The following is a 20,404-nucleotide window of genomic DNA, read 5'->3' as shown; positions in this document are numbered from 1 at the left end:
GGTTGTTTCCAAATCACTGAACAAAATTGCTGTGTGCCAGTCTGGTGTCACTGGCAAAGAACCCAACTAGTGAAGATGCTGAGAGATTCTCCAGATAGCTGGAATAAGGTTAGACATTTCTAATTGCAGCATTCTTTTAGCTTGGGACTGTTTTTTCAACCAAAAATAATTTAGATTTGGTCCTCCTAGCCAGCATGCAGATTCACATCCTTTGGAACTTTGGCCCATATAACTCAGGAAGGTTTCGTAAGTGTTAATGGTTAAATTTACTTGTACAATTTTAGACGACATTTTTAACCAGTAATCCAGACCAAGGGGCACTCAGATGACATTTGGGTGCCACTGCAGTGCAACACCTTTAAAAAGGAAGGTTTATCCTCTTTAACTTGGCACTAAGAAAAAAGGGATATTTCATCTTTCTTCAGAACAGTGCATCACTGGCATATAAAGAAGCTGGGAGGAGACCCAGCCCCAGCTGAGCCAAACTGGCCAGAGGGATATTCCACAGGGCATGATGTCAGAGGATAAACTGGGGGGAAAGGTGGCCACACCTGCTGCTGTGAACTAGCATTAGCCAGGGAGTGGTGAGCAACGTCATTGTGCATCATCTTATATTCTAATTCCATTATCACTTCCCCTTTCTTTTCTGTTTTTCAAACTGTCTTTATCTCAACCTACAAATTCTAGATTTTTTCCCTGATTCTCTTCCCAGTCTCACTGAGGGGGGGGTGTGAAGGAGAAGCTGTGTGGTGTTCATCTGCCTGCTGGTTAAACCACAACAGGATCAATAGAATATAGAAAGGCCAGAAGGGATATTACATGCAGTAAAAAGTCTGTTATATCTGGTAATAAAATCTTTCTTTTAAAAAGCTCTTAAAAAATCAAGAGTAAATTAATATATTTCAATTAACCTGAAACAAAGACAGATGTTCAACAGCATGACAAGTTTGAGTCCCCAGCACTCTCACAACCTCTCCTCCAAAAATATGCTCACAGCCACGGTTAACCAGAAAATTAAGTCCCACTGACAGACAAAGTCCCCAAATGAATCAAGTGTAGACAATACGTATTCCTCTTAAAGTATTTTTCAACTATGTATTTAAAGACTGCAGTTTAAATATTTTAGCATGTTTAACTGTATTAATGACATATATCATAAGCTGCCATATTTACAACTACTGAGAGGTCTAATATCCGTGTCTACTTCTTTTTAATACACTCTAAAGAAACATGGGGATAATGACAACTAAAAGAGCATTTCCTTGATATAAAATGCCAAGGTTCACAGGAGACAGGTGGATTTCACGCCTGTTACATGATGAGGTCAATGCAGAACTGCTATACAAAAGAATGCAATGAGGACATGAGCCCCTCCCAGGGTGTTCACTCAACACAAGGGGGTCACTTTGCCAGAAGAGTGAACTCCAGGAGTCAGTCTGCTGTCAAATACCTTCAATCTACTTTCTGATTTTTATATGAGCCTAAAACACATAAAGAAGATTCATGGCCTAGCAGTCATGTAATGTTAAACCACTGGTATTAAGAATTTTTATTCCTACCTAATATTTTGAAAACTTCCATTTTTGTGTGTATTGTACATAGTCATAGTAGTTGAGAGTGAATAGTTTATATAAAAAATAAATTACAATTTTTAAAAGTTATTTATTTTGAAATAAAAGCATCACTCCCACGCAAATAGCAAGGCTTACACAGGACAGGGAAGCCTCCTTGCAGCCTCACTGTATCTCAGTGGGATCAGCACCATCCACAACATCCCTGTGACATCTCTCTGCACACATAACATGATTAAGAAAATACTTGGCTCTTTACATCACGTCTTGTGTTTTCGTCTTAAATAATTGGATCTTTTATTCCTTGATATTAAATCTACAACGGCCAAAACCAAACACAGATCTACTCAATGATAAACACATTTAGTATATTCCACATTTTTGGTAAAAAGCAAGACACATTTTGTTTCTTCTTCACAAAGCACAACCCCAAGACTAAACACTCAAGGAATTATTTTTTAATTTTGAGAACTAGCAACCTTAAAAATACCTAGACAATCCTTTTCCCCTCTCCCTTCTCCACTCCACTGTTTGCCAGTACTTTTCCTTCGTGTCTGTGCAGTGCCTCTGTCTGGAGCACGAATGACAGTCAGAGACAGAGCTGTGAACCACACTGATGTGTATCTCCAGAAGGATTGTTAACTCAGGTTCTCAACATCCACACAATCCCATTGTTACATCCCCTGTAAACACACCTATCTCATAAATGGTTATGGAACAGAAAATAGGTGAGAACAGCAAATCTTCCTTGTGCTGGTGCTGCACTCAGAGATGCTCAGTGCTCCACAGTCATTGAGATAAAAGCACTTGGGAGAGCTCTTTTTTTTTATAATCTGAACACAGAAAAAAGGACAGTGGAGGAAACAACAGGCCAGGAGAACAATTGGTTTGATCCATTTCACACAGCCAGAAACAGGAGAATTGAGCAGAAAATTGATGACCTAAACCACCTGTCCAGAGTTTGAATTCTTTATATTCTCCTTCCCCTTTTTGCTTCATAAAAGTAGCATCACGTGCATTTTTTAGGTGGTCCTAGCAAGCAAAGGGATCAACACCACTTTCAGGCTATTGGGAGTGTTTGTTCTTGTCCAGAAAAATAAGCTTTTTTCAGCTGACTGGAAAGAGGCAAGTTTAAAGAAAAGTGGGGGCTTTTATCTATTCTTCTCACAAGAGAATAGTTGACCAATAACTATAAGGAATTCTGAAGAATAAATAATTACCTACTCAGGCTATTCTTTTAAAATGTTCTTAATATTTAGAAACCATTACAAGCAAGTGACATGTCCCTGCTGCTTTACATTAACTCAAGTAGTTCCATTCCAAGGAACACATTTTAAAGCCTTTTGATTTTATTTTTAAAGCAAGCTGGAATCCTGCAGTGCCAATTTTGTTGCAGTAAACTTTTAAGTGGTGAATATTCCAATTCCACTTGTTACATTACTAACACTTCCTGGTATTATAAATTATTTTTCTAAGTCGTTATAAAGAATCATTCATGCTTTTACAAGGAGACCTTTTTGATTTTCATCATCATTCACATAAGAACATGACAACACAGGAACTCACACATAAAACGAAATATTTATGTAAAGGAGAGAGATGGAATTGAATTAATGGGTGGACAACAGATGGAATGAAAGTGTGAAGAGAGATATTAGAGTGGAATTTGCATTATTTGACCCAGTTTATTCCTTCCTTTGAGTTCTCACACTACTCTTTCAGCCCTCCCTCTGAGAGTCCCTTATGTTATTGCAGCACTGGAAATAAAGATGGGTGCAGATTTTGGATTCTCAGGTTCACACAGACTGGAGAGCAAAAGTGAGCAGGTCAAGTTCACTACTTCTTGAGTATCAAATAGCGAAGAGAATCAAACTACACAACAAGAGAAAATGTCCTAGGGGTGTCATTCTTGTTTGCTTCAATTGGCTCAGTGTAAATCTTCATGTCTTGGAGTTATGCTTGCTAGCAGAGTTTTTTAAATAATTTCATTTATATCAATAAAAGTTGGAAAACATTCATTTCTACCTGAAATTGTAAAAATTTAAGCAGTTATGATTTCTACTGCAATCTTAATGATGAGGGATAAATACAGCAGTTTTACATTTTTCACTTATTTTAATATATGACCTTGTTCAAACCTCAAGTAACCCTCCATGTGTCACACAAACCATAACAAGAGAACTATTCCTCATCCTTGTTATCCCCAAACAGATGTGCTTCCTATGCTGCCCTTCCTGTAACCTTCAGAATTTGAAATCCTTGAGGAACCGTCTCTGATTTTAGAGAATGTCTAAAAAGTGTAGAAATCACGCTTAACTACATGACAAAAATTACATCTCAAAAGCAGTCTTAATTCACACTAAATGTTTCATTGCAGAAAAAAAACTTGTTAAAGTTTATTTTGTTAACTCAACAAAATAAATTACTTTCTGCAGATCTTAAAATACTTTGTTGAAAATAAAAACGTAATGGATATAGTTCATTGAAATAAATGACTTTGTATTTTAGCTGCAGATTCAGGCACATTGTTCACAGTGTAGTTTTTAATTATAAGCAAGGCTCTCACACAGCAAGGCTTCATTAGTTTCAAACGAGTGCAACACAAAATCTTCATCCATACTCCGAGCATAACAGAAGCTACAAATTTTTGGACCTATAGGCTTAGTAATTCAAGTACTCCCCACTCAGGTTTCTCTCTTGTGTTCTGAATAGCCCAGAAGTTTAACAACTCTCACTATTTTCCTGGCAGCTTCAGTGATAATCTGTTTTAACCAAACGATTTTTACCTAAATGGTTACTTAGTACACTTCAGGGTTATAAGATTCTGTCCCTGTCCTATTGTGTAGGGTTGCAATCCACTGTAATATTCTGTCCTATTTTTCTAAAGATCAAGTCTTATACATAAAGAAAACTACTCAAAACCAGCCCAAATTTATTTCAAACCAGTATTTTCCATAAATAGTTTTAAAAGTCCAAGTGGTTATCATCAGACTGGAATTAGTTGGTTATTTACCTTGCTTCTTTCTAGCTTCAAGTAATTTAGCATATTTAGGTGTAATAAAGTATCTCAATGTTCCCATTCATTATTGGTTTTATCTGTCAGAAGGAATTTGCATTCACTCTCACGCATTCAATTCTCATTTTCTGCCTAACCCCTTCCTCCTGCAATGACAGACCACTCAGCAGCCACTAAAAGCTCCATTAGAACAGCCTGAATCCTTGACCCTTGAGTCTTCCTTGGACATATTGGTGTCACCTATTATTATTATTGCACAGCTCTAAAGATGACTAAGAAACGGAATCAAACTCAATCGGCAAAAACTTCAAGAACAAAAAGTAACCAAACCCCAAAGCCCTCAGACCCTTCATCTCTGAGCTTCAGGGACTAACAGAGGTCACTGTGAGAGTGATTGGTTTTTTGGTGCATTCTAAATCTGAAACCTGAGCATGTTTATCACTCTTAACTTTACTGGATGATAAGTAGCATCCCTTAAGCCAAAAAAAGCATCTCCAGAATTAATTGTGCTATTACCAATCTTTTATTTTACCTTAGATTAAGATCACCGTGAAGAGATTGGTTTTTTGCCTTTGAATGCTACAGTCTTAACTAATTAAGCTGCAGTAATAAATGTAAACCCCAAAGATAGAAGTTAAAAATCATTTAAAAATTGTTATAAAAAACTGCAACACTCTGTGGCTTTGCCTGCACTTCATATTTTTTGATCATGCCTCATTTTCACAGAGAAATATTTAACACCAATGAATTCTGGGCATCATAAACTGACTTGTGTTCTAAGGCTGGCGGACAGTGAGTAGAAATGACAATATTCAGAATGACAATTTTAAAATAACTTCTGTACTTTTAATGTTGTACCAAAAGGATAGTTGCTGCTATTAATGCCACTGCTTATCAATACAAACAAATGAACAAGGAGGCTGGACAGCTTCACAGTTTGAAGCAGAGAAATGGGATTTCGTGTTCAGCCCCTGGGTATAAGTAGACTGACAACTACTGGATTTGCTGTGGTGCAGCTGAGAATACACACTCCTCTGAACTGCTAGAATAACAAAGAAGATTTGGGAGAGTTTGTGGTGGCAGCTTGTAGTTCAGTGAATATTCAGGCATCCTTCCTAGCTGTTTTTTTTTTTTTTTTTTTTTGTCTCCTTATTCTTTACAGTGCTTTTAGCACAGCCAAAATATAGTCAGAGACTAGGACTCCATCTGACTCCATCTGCCAAGGAGGTGTGATCTGGAACTGCTTCTGAGACACAGATTACTTGTCTGGGGGCAGCCAGACCTCTGATCTTGCTAAGAAAGGCTCTCTATAAATTTATCAAGAGCATAAAAGCAGCTGAAGATGTAATGGGCCCAACTCTGGTACAACTACCCAGCTCAGCCTCGCTGTGACACAAGGCACTCGAATGTGAGTTTATCGGCCCAGCAATGGGGACACAGTGACAAGTGTGGCTCTTCCAAGGTGAGAATGGGCATGCATCATCTCATTGCTCTGAAAGTTACCTCCTGTTTCTCTGCTTCAGGTAACACCACAAACAGCAAACCACAAACAACAGAAACACCCTCCAGCCCAGGCTGTTTTAGATGATCACAGTGCTTTTAGGGAGTAACATAAAAGGCTTTTGCACAAAAAGAGTCTGAATAATCTGCTCTGCCTAGCCATTTAGGATAGGACTAACCCTAATGCACTAAAATCACTGTACAGAAAGCTCAAACCAAGCTTCATAAAAAACCAGGAGTATGGTGAAGTGTGCAATACATCGCCCAGGGAAGCTGTTGCATCTCTGTCACTACAGAGCTGTAAGATTAGGACAGAAAACTTATTTATCAGGAATGACAAGGGTCCTGCCTTGGGCAGGAGGATGGACTGATGACATCCTAAAGTTCCTTTCATATCTATTTTTGCACAGCATTGCTGATGAAACATAGTTGCTGTTATTAGAATGCAGATAGATGTCTTTTCCAAAAGCCTTCCATAATATCACAGCATTCTGTGAGGGACAGAATCCTGTCAAACTGATTCAGTAGATCTCACCTTGTTTCTAGCCAAACTACCCCTAAGCCTGAAAGTCAAATCCTTGAAGTGATTACCCGCCTCCCCACCAGAAAGGGAGCTGACTGTTGCATGGCTGACTGTGCCAGTCAGTGTAAACTGAATTAAAGTTACATTCCTTCTTTCACGTACATTTTATTAGGTTTTTTTAAGAGAGATTGCTCCCATGGATGTCCCTAAATGAGCTAAGTCCACTCTGCATCTATACAATGTTTATGGTTTCTTTGTGGGTTTTGTGAGGTTTATTTTTTGGCGAGTATTTTTTGGCCAAGGGGACAGGAGGAGGGTCAGGGAATGTCTCTGATACCCTGCAAAAGGTTCCAGGCTGCCATGGTGAGTTTAGTAATTCAGTTGTATTTCACCACTCTGTGAAAATCCTTTTTGGGCCAGGACTTGAAAAACTGAAATATGGAAAACTGCTGATACTGAAACTTCTCACACTTACAAGCTTATACTGGTATTTTCAAGCTTTTCTCAAAACTAGGAGACAAAAAAATGTAATTGCACAAAAAAGAGAAAGTGAGGTATGCTTATACCAAGATAATTTGAAGAACCAGGACTTTACATACACTTCAATTATTCACAATAAATTCATAAGATAAAGAAACACCAAAAGCCATTCACTGCAATCTTGTGAAAGTCTTCATGCTCCAGTTATGAAATATGCTGATCACATTTGAAAGTCAGCATTTTCACAGGCACATTTAGTCCTGTTAGTCTCTGCTTAATCCTTCCTGGAAACACAGACCTGTTGAGATGGTAACTGCACAGAAGATTCCTTTTTCTCCTGTCATCACCCTTGATGTTAAACATTAGACAGAGGTAAAAAAAAGAGCAGATTACAGTAATTTTCTCCACTCAAGTTTGTGACCACTCAAGTTCGATGTGCACCATAATGTGTGTACTCCTAGAAGGGGTTGACAGACTTACCTTAGTAGCCACAGCGATGAAAAAAGGCAGAGGTATTAGAAAAAATGTTAAAGTTTCCATAAGTAAAAACAAAAACACCATTTGCAGTTTGGAGCAGACCTGAGCCAAAAGTAACATTTAAACTAAAAAATGAGAACATGGGAACGGGTACAGAAAACATATCAAAGCACTAAGGGCAGATAAGAATCGTTGAATAGCAAATGCCTCTTAATATCTTAGTTCTGCTGAGTAACAAAGCATTTATCTGGTGAAAAACCATTTGCTCAGGTGACAAGTATGAAATGCTTAAACTACCAGGGCAAGCAGCAGGATCAAAGTGCTCTGTGCATGGCTCAAAACATCCTGATATGCACAGCTCAGAGCTGGAAAACTTGCACCACTTCCAGACTCCTCTCACTGGACTCAGAACTTCCTCAGGGAGTGGAAAGCCCTTCCAGAAGCCAGGGCTGTACAGCAGAGCTGTGTTTTCCAGCATAGGAAGAGCAGTGGGATCCCATTATCAGCTGCTCCCTTCTGTTGGTAGTGCTCATCCTGTCATCACTCCAATCCTGGAGAGCACTGTGCAGCCTCTACAGATATCCCAGACTTTGCCTGGCAAAGCAGTAAGCAGGGATTTGCAGAGAAAACCTCAGGGAAGTTCCCAGTCTCCAGGGCACTCATTTTGACGTGCCTTTCAGGGTGGAGATCCCGTCGCCTTGGCTACAAACTCGAGGACCACCTACCCCTTCCTTCCACAACTTAAGAGCATGTCCAAAAGAACTACATCCTCACTAGCAACACGTAAATATGGAATAAGTATAAATTAGTAGATAAATGTATTAAATAAATATGCATTTCCCCTACCATGGCCTGTCACAGTGACAAATCCTGTAAATTTCCCTAAATCTGTCACTGATGGAGGACGAGCACTTCAAAGGGAAGACATTATGAACAGCAGAAAGATTTCACTGTGCACATAACATCCAGCCACGTCTCTATACAGGCCTGCCCTAGGACCATCAGCCTGGTGGGTAACACGACACTGTGCCTTCTGTTGTTGGTTCGGTTTTGGTCCTACAGAACTTATGCCCATCTGCAGAGTGAATGCATATATGGCAGTTGGGTTGTTGTCTTTTTTGTTCGGTTGAGATTTGGGTTTTGTTTTGGTTTGTTGGAGGGGCTCTTTTGTCAATAGATTTTATCACATTGGTACTACTAGAAAAAAAGTTTGTTTCTATAAGGTTACACAAATCCTGATGGAAGAACCAACAATCTGCCTGTACACTATTGCAGTGGTTGTTGCAGAGGAAGAAATCACACAAATTTAGTCTTGGTACAGTTTGCTCAAGGAGATCTAAGCAGACATTTCAGCACAGATCAGAAACTGCCCTGATATATTCTTGAATCTGGGCCCATTAAAAAAACAACCAACAAACCATGGAAAAATTTCCAAATACTATAATTTTTTTCTTCTCCAATAGTTGCACAAAATACTGAAAATATTAACAGGCTGATGACAAAGGAACTGTTGGAGCTCTGATTCTCTGTTACAATTAAAGACTGATGTATTATACCACTTAAATTTCCACATTTAAGCAAAATATACCCATAAAGGATATTCCACATTACCACACTATTAAAAGTACAGTTACTGAATATTGCTAATGTTGTAATTGTATCTGTTTCAGTTTTCTCCTCCTAAATACATGACGCAAATTCAATTTTCCATAAAAAAACTTAAATAAATTAATGATATTATGAAAACCAATAAAAGTACATGATATTAAAGCAAAAATTACAACAAAAATAATAAGTTCCTCCAACAATTTAAAAAGACAAGAGTTTGCAAAGTGCATAGAGGTTTTTCCAAAAACAGGGGGAATCCAGGCCCTTCAAGGGAGTGAAGGGTTCAATCAGTACTATAATATTATGCCTGGACTGCAGACCATGAGTCCAAATATTATCAGGAAACGAACTATTAATACCAAGGAATACACAGAAAGTATTTTCCCTTGTAAGAAGTAGATACTTCTCACAATATAAATCATTCAAATCAATAAATGGAGAAGCTAAATTAAAACTACTGTCTAACGTAACCTTTATCACAAAAGCCAGTGTGTCTGTGTAAGTTCAGTATTTCAAAGGATGATTCTCTACATGAAAAGTAAATCACTTTTTAATAAAAACATGTAGATTCTCCCAATGTAAAAGCTGAGAAAATAATTAGGCTAACAAATTCCCAGTCAGCAGAGTTTGCAAAGTGTCAGTGACAACAGCGCGTGACTAACGTCCCTGAAAGGATCCAAGGGGAATGCAAGCAAGAGAACCAAATATGAGATGGAACACCCACAGTAACAGAGAAATAGAAAAAAGGAAAAAAATGAAAAGGGCATCTTTTCACTAGGAATTGACCTTCATGCAACCAAGAATAACTGGGCACCATGAGAGACAAACAAATCTTGATATTAAAATAGGGTTCAATATATAAAAATCATTTGTGAACTCCTGTTTGGCAGGGTAGGAATTGATGCCAGTATAGGCTTTTGGGAAAAGTGACAGAACAATTCTTTCAGGAAGCTGTAAAATGCTGTTTGGGACAAGCACTTGGACTTCTGCTTCCTGAACATGACTACCCCACGAGAAAAAGGATACTCACCTCTACCAGTTCCTTTCCTTAGAAAATATTCTTAAACAAGATCATCTTTTTAACAACTGCACCATCTTAGGATCTTCAGAGCAGCTATCAAGCTTTACTATTCTCCCTTTTCTTCAAAAAGTATTTTTAATGAAAGAGGGAATTTAAGAGAAAACTTGCTTGACATGCAGAAGTCCCATATTCTGCCTAAGGGACTCAGGACAGAAAAAGTGTCAGGAAAAACACTCAATACAGATGAAAACTTGTGTATGACATACATCTATCACACAGCAACCAGAGCAAAAGTTTTCAATACCTCCATTAAATTTTCTGTCCAAGTCTTGACAGTTATAAAGTACTTACACAGTAAGATATGATTTGAGCAAATTTACATGTTTGTCAGACAGCTTGCCCATAGCCAGGGAGCACAATAGGAAGAGATAAATCAGGGACTCTTACTGCTGAACAAAATTAGTTATGTATTACTTCAGGTATTTGCAACAATTCATTTCTATAAAAGCAAATTCAAATGTAACTGTATAATTATTATGTTTTCCCTAAAAATATGTTGATAGTGGGTGCCTGCTGTATTATTTTGTTCTGCTTCACAACAAATTCAGTGGAGGAAACACCTCATTTCAAGATCTGTGGGCCAGTAATCGGGTCCTGAGGACTCAGACACAGCCTTCAAATTACACTGGAAATTCCTTCCTTAAAAATGCTAATAAATTCAAAATGCAATCCACAGGCTCAAATGCAGCTGCTAGTGTACATTCCTACCTGCAAAGGGAACAGGTGCATCTTTATCCAAAGCAACCAGGGGAGGATCCAAAATCACAGTGTCGTTGTTTTCAGTTATGATTCCATGGTACGACGTCTCAATCCAGGGTTTGTGTTTGTTCACTAGAAAACAAAAAAAACCCATGCCTAATTAATTTGGTTTGTGTTTCATGTCCATTTAGCTCATTTTATCTATAAAGAGAAATTATTTAACATACTTCCAGTATTAATGGTATTATGCAAAAGCCACTAACAAGATCCCTAAAATAATCATTCAAATATAAAAGAAAAATGGCATGCACATTGTACTGCACTGATGAGAAAACCACCACTTACAGCCATCCCTCCAATTAAGACACCAAAATAAAAAAGCAATTTGCAAAATATTTTTAATGTGTTCTCAGCTGTCAGCATAATTAGGTTCAAGACACTTCTGAAGGAATTACTTTCAGTTGCAAAGCTCTAGTGCAAGAGAAAGGGCATCCAGAGAAACCCAACTTGACAAGACACAAAGGCAAGCAGAAGGGTGGGTGAGAACATTTGACTCTTGGGCAACTTCTCACTTTGTATTTTCGAGACAATAGCTACAATTACTTTAGTGTTCTGTACATTGTAGAGAAAACATAAGCTTCTACATTTTAATCACTGATAAAAGTTAGCACTTCTTTTTAATTTAACCAGCTTTAGATATGCTTAAATGGGATCTGATGTTTTTCTGGAAAAATCTGTCCTTCAAATCCAGCTGTTGAACATTTGGATATCTGGTCTTGAAGCACAGGGGAAGATCACACAAAAAAGACACTTTAAGGAGAGGATACACCACATCATCAGATTGTCTTATCCCTGAACCCTTACCATTTACATCCCTTTCACGATCCATCTCCTACTGATTGTATGAAGTATGAAGACACAAAACAAAAAGGAAGGGGGAAATGTAAGAGGCCTAGCTTTGCTCCACTTATAAATTGTGTTTTCTTCCTGCAGGCACAATCTGAATGTTATGTCACTGGAACTCCTACATAAGTAATACAATGGTGATAGCTAAACGAATTTCAATTTGAGGAATGTACTCCCCCAGGCAAGAGGGAGCACTGCATCAAGGAGTATCTACCACATTTGCAGCAAACTCATGCAAGGTAATTTCTATACCTATTATTTAGCCGTGTGTACCATACGCTGAGGAAAATACCTGGTGAATTAACAGAAATCACCTCCAAGATGGAGAGTTGACACTTAAAGTGAAATCAGATTTTTAAAAAGAAATTTAAAAAATTAAAAACCAAGCAAAATCCACAGATATAACCCTAAACTCTTTCCTGCCTTGTCTTCTGTAAAACCCACAGATATCAATGAGATTCAAGTCCCTCCCTTTGTGAAGAAAGCAGCAAAAATCACCAAGACAACAGAGAGGGCTCTGGCCACAAGTAAACATGGGCAATGAACAAATTATTTTTTTTCACTGGCTATTTGGAAAAGGCCTACAAATATATTTGTGGCAAATTGAAGTTCATTCTTTTTCCTTCTTGCTTCTTTGTTTAACTATTGGGAAATTGTGGACTCGGGAAGACTGATCCTTTTAAAGCTGAATTAGTTTATATTCTAGCACTAATCTGGGAGCTTTGAGTTCATTTCTATGTTGCAATATATCTTCTTTCAGAGGAAAGCATACTTATCTTCACAGTAGTTGGTTTTGCCCATTTTTGCAATAACTAAGCAACATGAAGATTAAAGTGGGGATGTGTCAGGGAAAGGTGAAATGGAAAACAGGGATCTCAAATCTCTTTATCTTGTAATGACTGTACAGCCAGAGGAGAGATTGGTGAGTTTATGTAATAGATGAAGGCCAAAAGTCTTGTCGATGTTGAAAAATGAGAAGTGATGGATGCAATTTCAGAGCTTTTTATGGCATTTGGGATTCTGGTTTGCAGGGTAGCTGAAGTATTCTGTAGTTGTTATTCGAAAACGTGAATTGCCTGAACATCCAGACACACAAATGTGCTCCACTGGCACTCAGCTATGACTCAAAGGCTCTGACTGACACAGGCTGCACTGAGCCAAAGGTCATCTCTTGACTGAAGGCAGATACAACTTAGCCAATGAAATAGTACACAGGAACTCGCATGAAAAGGGAACTCCTTATGCAACTAAAATTTCAAGTACTAAATGCTTTTTCATTCCCCCGATTCTGTTAAGTTCCTGAGCTCTTAAAGAACAATCAATCAAACAAAAAACCCAAACAAGCAAGCAAACAACAAAAAAACCCCACTGAAACTTTCCTCGTGGATTCCTACAGAATACTTTTGATGGCACTTTCACTTAAGAAACTCTCAGGATACAGTGACTGCAATTCTACCAGCCTTAGCTCTCTTCAATTGGTGACCAATGAGCAATAACAGCAGTCAAATGAGTGACAGCAACCTAATTCCTAAATTATACTGGGGGGAAGAAAGAAAAGTATATTACGAACAAATGCCACAGTTTAGACCAGGACCTTAGAGACTGGTATTGGGAAGAAGAAAAGAACAATAAAGCAAAAGCAAAATAAAATAAAATAAAATAAAATGTCAAATTATTTGCAAGCTCTTATCTTGGAGATGTATCTTGGAGATACAACCCCAAATGTAAAACATATGACTGTATGTGCTCTGTGTAACCCGTGGTGTGGAAACGTTACAAATAATGGAAAACAGACATGCTTTTGGGGAGCACAAAGCAATTCTTTTATATCAGATGATCTATCACTTCGAAATACTTTCACATCATCAGAATTATTGATCCTTTTACACTCTTTCAGGTACTTGCTTTAAAATAAGAAATCTCTTATGCTGAGATGAGTAGCTGGTGTTCTGGTAGGGTGGTGGGGGTGGGGGGGGGTGTGTTTATATTCTCCCTGCTGAAGGCTGGTAAAATGTTCCTATAGAACTAACTGCATAAACCACTCTGTAGGCTTTCATAAAATAATAGATTCTAAATGAAAAACCTTCATACATAACATGATCAATTAATATTTTAAGTTTCTTACTCTGAAACAAAAGAACTACAAAATGTTAGACTGGTTCAAATCAGTATTTATCCACAGGTTAACACACCTCTCAAATCTCTGATATTTTCCTATCCCTATGCAGTATAGAAATTTCAATATTAATTCAAAAGTGTTTTGTCTTCTCTTATTTGAGCTACTGATTCTACTTCAGGATATATTTGAGTCAGATTTTAGGTTTCCAAAAACACAGTAATGCCACACTGCATTTATTTAAACACTAGAACAAAAAATGCTGTCTATTTCAGGCTAAATGAAACTGTATGTTTAACTGGAAAAGAAAAAAAAATTCACATTATTTTAAAAGTTCCATAATTCTGATTATAGACAGTTCTCATTAGGATATTTTAAAGATTAACATGTATCCATTTTGGAAGGAGACCACTACAAAGCCAGTTAAGCTCAAACAAGCAAATAAGCTGGATAATCAGCAGATAAGAGTTATAAAAAAAAAAAAAAAATCTATTCCCTCTTAAGACATATTAAGTTGCAGCACATTGATATTAACTCTAAAATTAGGAAAAAAAAAAAGGTTTTCTCTTTCTCACAAAAGATCTTCTCTGGAAGCATTTATTGTCTTCCTTTTCCTTGCATTTGTCTAGCTGGGTGGAAGCTGGAATCAGTACAAGGCTTTCATGAATTCAAACATATTTAGTTAAGACATAAAGATACCCATGCTGTGGGTAGTTTGTCCTTTTTAAACTTGCCTCCCTTCCTATAATTTATTAGTCATTCATATAAACCCATTATATAAATAATTTATAGCATCTAGGATAAGACAATTAATCTTCTTCCTTTATTACGGCTCGAGGTCAATCCATTAAAATTTGTCTGCACCATTTACACTGCATTTTCTCCCTTTGTCCCACCAAAGGTTGTGATTACAAACCCTTGGATGCAATTAAACCACTGTGCTAGAAAACTGCCACTCTGTGCCCCCTCTGTAAACGCACTTGGCACGCAAAGCACCAAAGCAGAAAACGGTGAAAGAAAACCAACCCCATTCTGAAGAGTCTGCAGGAAACCTCATGCCCCCAGGATTGCTGTAGTGAAAGTCAGTTTAAGGACAGGCCCCAAAATGAAACAAAATGAAGAGAAAGGCCCAGATGATGTTTAGAAGCCCCAAAACATGCTGACCTCCTACACTGTATTTAAGACTGCAAGACATGCACGTCACTTTCTGAAGGCAATCACAGTCTGTGCATTAAATCTTCCAAGTCTCAAAGCCTGTGAGCAACAGAACTGCAATTTGTCAGTGCAGAAGCATTATTATAACAGGACTACAATAAGGACGAAATGTATGAGGACATCATCTTCTGAGGAAAGACATCTTTTCTCTAAGCCAATATAGACACTTGTTTGGGCGGGGGGAGAGGGGGAGTGGGTGGAAAGCAGCACGTGCACAAGGGACACAGTACAATGGTATTTGCAAAATTCAGATGATTTCTGACTCAAATCATTTAGAAAATGTCACTGATCCAAAAATAACACATTATAAAAGAATTATGAAAGAAAGAAAAGTGACTATTAGAAGGTTTAACTCCTGACACTAGGGCAGATTCAATATTGTCAGTTAATTTAACTGCTGATTTCTAAACTTCAGGCAGCTAAAACCTGATGTAGCAAATTATAATGGTTAAGAATTGCTTTATGAATGCAAATGTTTTCTTTCTTTGTCTCCTCTAAATAGCACAATGGATTTATTTTCCATTTAATTGTGTTGATAATATGTTTTCTCATCTCTAGCTTAAAGAGGTTGTCAATTCCAGTGAAATTGACAAAAAATTTAAGCTTTCTTACCACCTCTTTTAGCTCTAAGTCTTGTCAACTGCTAACTTCACTGATCTTCAGCTCAGCCTGCTGGAATCCTGCATAAGTGTCAAAGGCCTTCCCTTCAGAACCAGCCAAACTGAGGATGCTCAGGAAGCCTTTGACACACACACAGGAAATCCCATTAACTTCTGTAGAATGTAAGAGACTGAACTTCCTGCCTTGTGCACTCTGCAAGCCCTCACCCTTTTGCAGCAAAGAGATGCTGCTAGAGCCCTGTTACAGGGATGCAGCTGCCATAGGGACAGCTGCAAGGCACGGTCCCTCTCGCTGGAAAAGCCTCCAGACCCGGACACCATTGACCTGGCAGTCACTCCTCGCTGGGGGCAATACTTTCCTGGGTAGATGCCACAGTGAAATCTGTGGGATCAGAAAAGACCAGAGCTCTGGCACACTTTTCAGGTGTTTCAAAGCAAATGGCAACTGAAAATACAGTTTGTCCTTTGTTGAATTCCTGCTCTCTGGAGAGTTTTAACAGCCCTGTGCTCTGGACCAAGAAGGAGAAGCTTGAAAGAGAGTGAGGTCAGAAGATGATTTTGACTCACAAGTGTGGCTTGTGCCATGTTCATTCTCTGATGAACAAGTGAGAAGTTTTGAAAAATCATATCCTTAATAGAAATTCGGTGGCATCTCCAGTAACTCCAGTTTCTGGTAACTGAAATATGTCAGAGATTGTGGTTTTTGCTGAGCAAGTCCTCGTCACATGGTTCATACATGTGACTGTATTGGGCACGTGTAACTTTGTAACAGAGTAGACCTTAATTCCCCCAAGGTGTGTCTTGAGATAGAAACCTGGATTTGCAGAATGAGCCGGGAATAGCAACCAAAGACAGCAGCAAAATCCCAAATCTCATAAAGTAGCAGCTAAGAACAAAAACAGTCAGAAGACAGTCAGATTTGGGTGCTTAGGTCACTAAAGAAATGAGGATTGGAGCTTGAGAAAGAATTTAAGACTTTCTCTGAAAGGCAGAGAAAACAAGGACATGGATAAATGCATTTTTCAGGAAAAAGAAACTAAGAAAGAAATGGAAACTAAAAATTGCTGTGAAGTAGGAGAAGTAAACAAATGCTTGCATTTTACAGGATTAAATCTTTCTCAGCATTAGGAAAAAAAAAACCCAAACCATTGAGTAGCTCTATCACGAGAAACTGTTTCCCCACCTACAAAAAAACCTGAAAATTTTCCAGAAACTTTCACATATAAAACACACTTTATATGCTTTGCCAAAGACAAATTATAAAGAAGAAATTTATTCTGTCCCACACACTTCATTCTCCCTGTGATGCCACTGCCTGAATTACTGAAATTCCAGTAGTTATGTTCTAGCTTTATTTTTAGATAGACAACTTTAAACCATGATGCTTAACATGCTTTTACATAAAATAATAACATGAAACTCCTGCCCCAATTAAGGCAAAGTGAGTTTTGACACTAAGATCAGTTAAAGCAGAATTTATATGATTTATGATGTGTGATTATGAGATGTGAACTCTTTGGAGAACATTTAAACTGAGCAATACATTATGGGCAGTGCATCTCAGCAACATTAAGTTACGCAGTGGAGCTCCTGTGGATACCCTGGCATTGCTTTGCTTGTGCTGCATAACAAAACCCATTCTGCACCAAACACACTGCACGAAGTTTTCTGCCATAAACACATTTTCTGGCCCCCAAGAGAAGGTCTTTCAATAATGACAGTTCCCATCAACAGAATTTGTTCTTATATTAAAAAATGGGGAACATTTGAGAAGGAAGGCTCTTTTGTTAGTAGCTAATTCTTATTACAAGCTAATTTGACCAAAAGCACCAAGCCTAATAGACTTGATAATATCAGTAATCACTCCCATGTTGGCTATTTCTAAAGTAAAATAACATACTCCCTACTTATTCTGACATGTTGAAATGTTTATGCAGCTATAAATATGTTTACTTCTCTTCTAAATCTGTTTGTTTGGGGGGGTTTTTTGTGAGTGGGGGAGAGATACTTCTTAACACTGACCAAATTAATATTAAACATTTAACAGGAACTTTGTGAATGCTTTGCTCAACCCAAACCTGTGCTGTTCAGGAAAAAACAGTCTAGCTACAAATTTCGTAAAACTCCACTTACAATTCTGCTACGTAAAACTTTCAGCAGCATTTTTTACTTCTGATCCTTATTTCTGAAAAGCACATTTTGAATTTTCACAAGCATACAAGAATTAGCCTTTACACCATGTCTCATTGCCATCTTTTAGGTAATGGACCACGTAGTTGGGCCTTGAATTGCCTTTAAGCTTAAAAGTTATTTTAATTAACACAAAAGACATTTCAACTCCTTCATCAAGATGCCCTTATAAATTTATCTATTGATAGTTGTCATAACAAACAGACTTCAGAGAATGCAAACCTGAGTTCTGAACTACCATAGTTTACGTGCCTCAGTATTAAGACCAGGAAGCTGCATGTGTACCAGATCTAAGGAACAAAACTGGAATTAGGGGATGAGTCTGTCCCACAGCTACCCATAGGAACTTTACCAGCACTTACTCTGACATGAAAGTTATACAGTTAAAAATCTTGGGGAAAGTATCTAATGGTTTAAAAATGTTTTCATTGATGTCACAAGGGCACAAAAAAGTCACAAACAAGGTGTTTTCCTATGTACTTGCTTGAACTCAAAAAGCTTTTCACTTACCTTGCTTGCTGATCTTTAATTCAACATGAATTTCTCATGAACAGCTTCATTGTCATTTAAAAATACATAAAAGCTTGAGATGCCCAATATTTAACCCTTCTACCATTTGATATTACTTTCTTCAATACTTAAAACTCCATGCTCACTATATGAAGCTGCCCCAGTCTTAGACACTTTATCTCTTTTGTTTGGGCTGAAAGCTGTTCAGAACATGGATTTACTTTTCCATTCTGAGCATTAACAGCATTCATTTTAAATTAACCTGATTCTAGTCCTTCTTCCTTAAATAAACAAGAATGGAGTGTCCTCTGAAGGGTTCTGTCAGATCTGACTAGGGCTTCCAGCACAGCTGTTTCACTGACTGGGTACCAACTCCTTGCAAATACTCCAGGCATTTCAAGTAATGCTGAGGAACACGCAGATCTCTAGTGAACATTTTTATCATGACAGTGTGTTTTCACAGGAAGAAAAAAAAATAAAATTCAATGGTTATGCAGAAAAGCAAGAGAAATCCCCTAACAGCACCGAAGACAGACCTCACTGAGGAGCTGCAGACCTGCAGCATGTCCTGTTTAACTAAAGAAAAAATTTGCATTTATAATACCCCTCTTACTGCCTGAAATACCAAAATGAGGGGATTCCAATTGCTGCTATTTCTTCCTATGAATGTCTCAACTATGACATCTCTAAAGTGAACATTGCAGCTACTACAGAACTCTAGACATTTTAACACTGACTGAGCAGATTTTCAAAGGTTTCTCAGCACCTTATCATTCAGATTAGCACGTTTTTCTTTGTAAATAGTACCTTGAGTTGAGGTTTTAAAAAAGGATATTAAAGTAACTTAAGTTTTATGCAATTACGTCTCAAGAGTTTCAGGAATACTCTGTAGCTGAGAACAGTATTTGGAAAAAATCCAAGTTAAAACCCCTATTAGATTATGAGGCTAAAATAAATGAAAAAAGAATCTTAAAAATTGGTTGCCTTTATAAAATTTCATGCCACACTATTTTGATAGCACAGACTCAAGTGCTATCACAAATTTAATCTCACTGAAATCCTATGCTCCTATATATAAGCCTACACCTTTGGAAATCTTGGGAAATTAGATAAATCCTAATGCCATGGGGTTTTAAAGAAGTAACTAGTTCCTTTTTGGTTTTTTTTTATAAAGTATTGATGTTCACCTTTTCATTATTTGTTCAAAGTTAGTTTTCCATACAGCAGGGGCTGAAGGATATTGCAGTAGAGAGAAGCTGATCTTGCACAGGACAGGTACTGCTTCAAATTACCTGTCCTTTACTTCATCCACAGAGATAGGTAGCCAGCATATCTTGAAAGGTCGTGATCTTTTTCTTTCTTATGGCCACCGCTCTTTCCAAATGAACCATGTTGGTTCTGAAATTGTGACTGCATTAGAGAAGAGATGCTTTATTCCCCCATGAAAAACCCCCAATAAACTCAAATTCTTTAAGAGGGAATAATAGGAAGAGTGAAGAAACTGAGAGAGACTGATAAATTCTAGGGACGCTTGCGTGGGCAAAAGCTCATGAAGCTGAAAGGTTAAGGGAGAGATGTTAAAATGCACAGAAATACAGAGCTGGGAGCATAAGAACCCTTTGGAGTACATATCCTCTGATTGTCTTGCACCATTTGTGGATTATGGGCAAACCACACGTGGACTGCACATGTCACATTCCCTATTCCACTGCAAGTTGTTCACATGTAGGATGGCACACCTCTGTTCCATGCAAGTCCCAGGGTCATCACAACCTGTCCAGTAGCCATGGACCAAATCCACAGATTAAACCACGAAGTGTAAAACTAGCTACCAGTAATGTAGGCAGAAGGGCACTACAGAGAAACACAAAAGGAAGCCCATTTGCAAGTAC

The 20,404-nt window shown here is 37.9% G+C and overlaps 1 protein-coding gene across 7 annotated transcripts in view; it reads right to left on the bottom strand.

Annotated features, from left to right (window-relative positions):
* The window catches only part of CLSTN2 (calsyntenin 2), a 405,855-nt gene that overhangs the window by 169,495 nt on the left and 215,956 nt on the right, over nucleotides 1-20,404 (bottom strand). For all 7 annotated transcript variants that reach the window (XM_069024914.1, XM_069024917.1, XM_069024915.1 and 4 more), the window contains one exon: nucleotides 10,965-11,087. In XM_069024914.1, the coding sequence (XP_068881015.1) occupies nucleotides 10,965-11,087 (123 nt within the window). The remainder of the gene's footprint in view (nucleotides 1-10,964; nucleotides 11,088-20,404) is intronic.

This window comes from Aphelocoma coerulescens, chromosome 9 (assembly GCF_041296385.1).
Source record: "Aphelocoma coerulescens isolate FSJ_1873_10779 chromosome 9, UR_Acoe_1.0, whole genome shotgun sequence".
NCBI lineage: Eukaryota > Metazoa > Chordata > Aves > Passeriformes > Corvidae > Aphelocoma > Aphelocoma coerulescens.
This window is presented reverse-complemented; position numbering and strand designations above follow the sequence as displayed.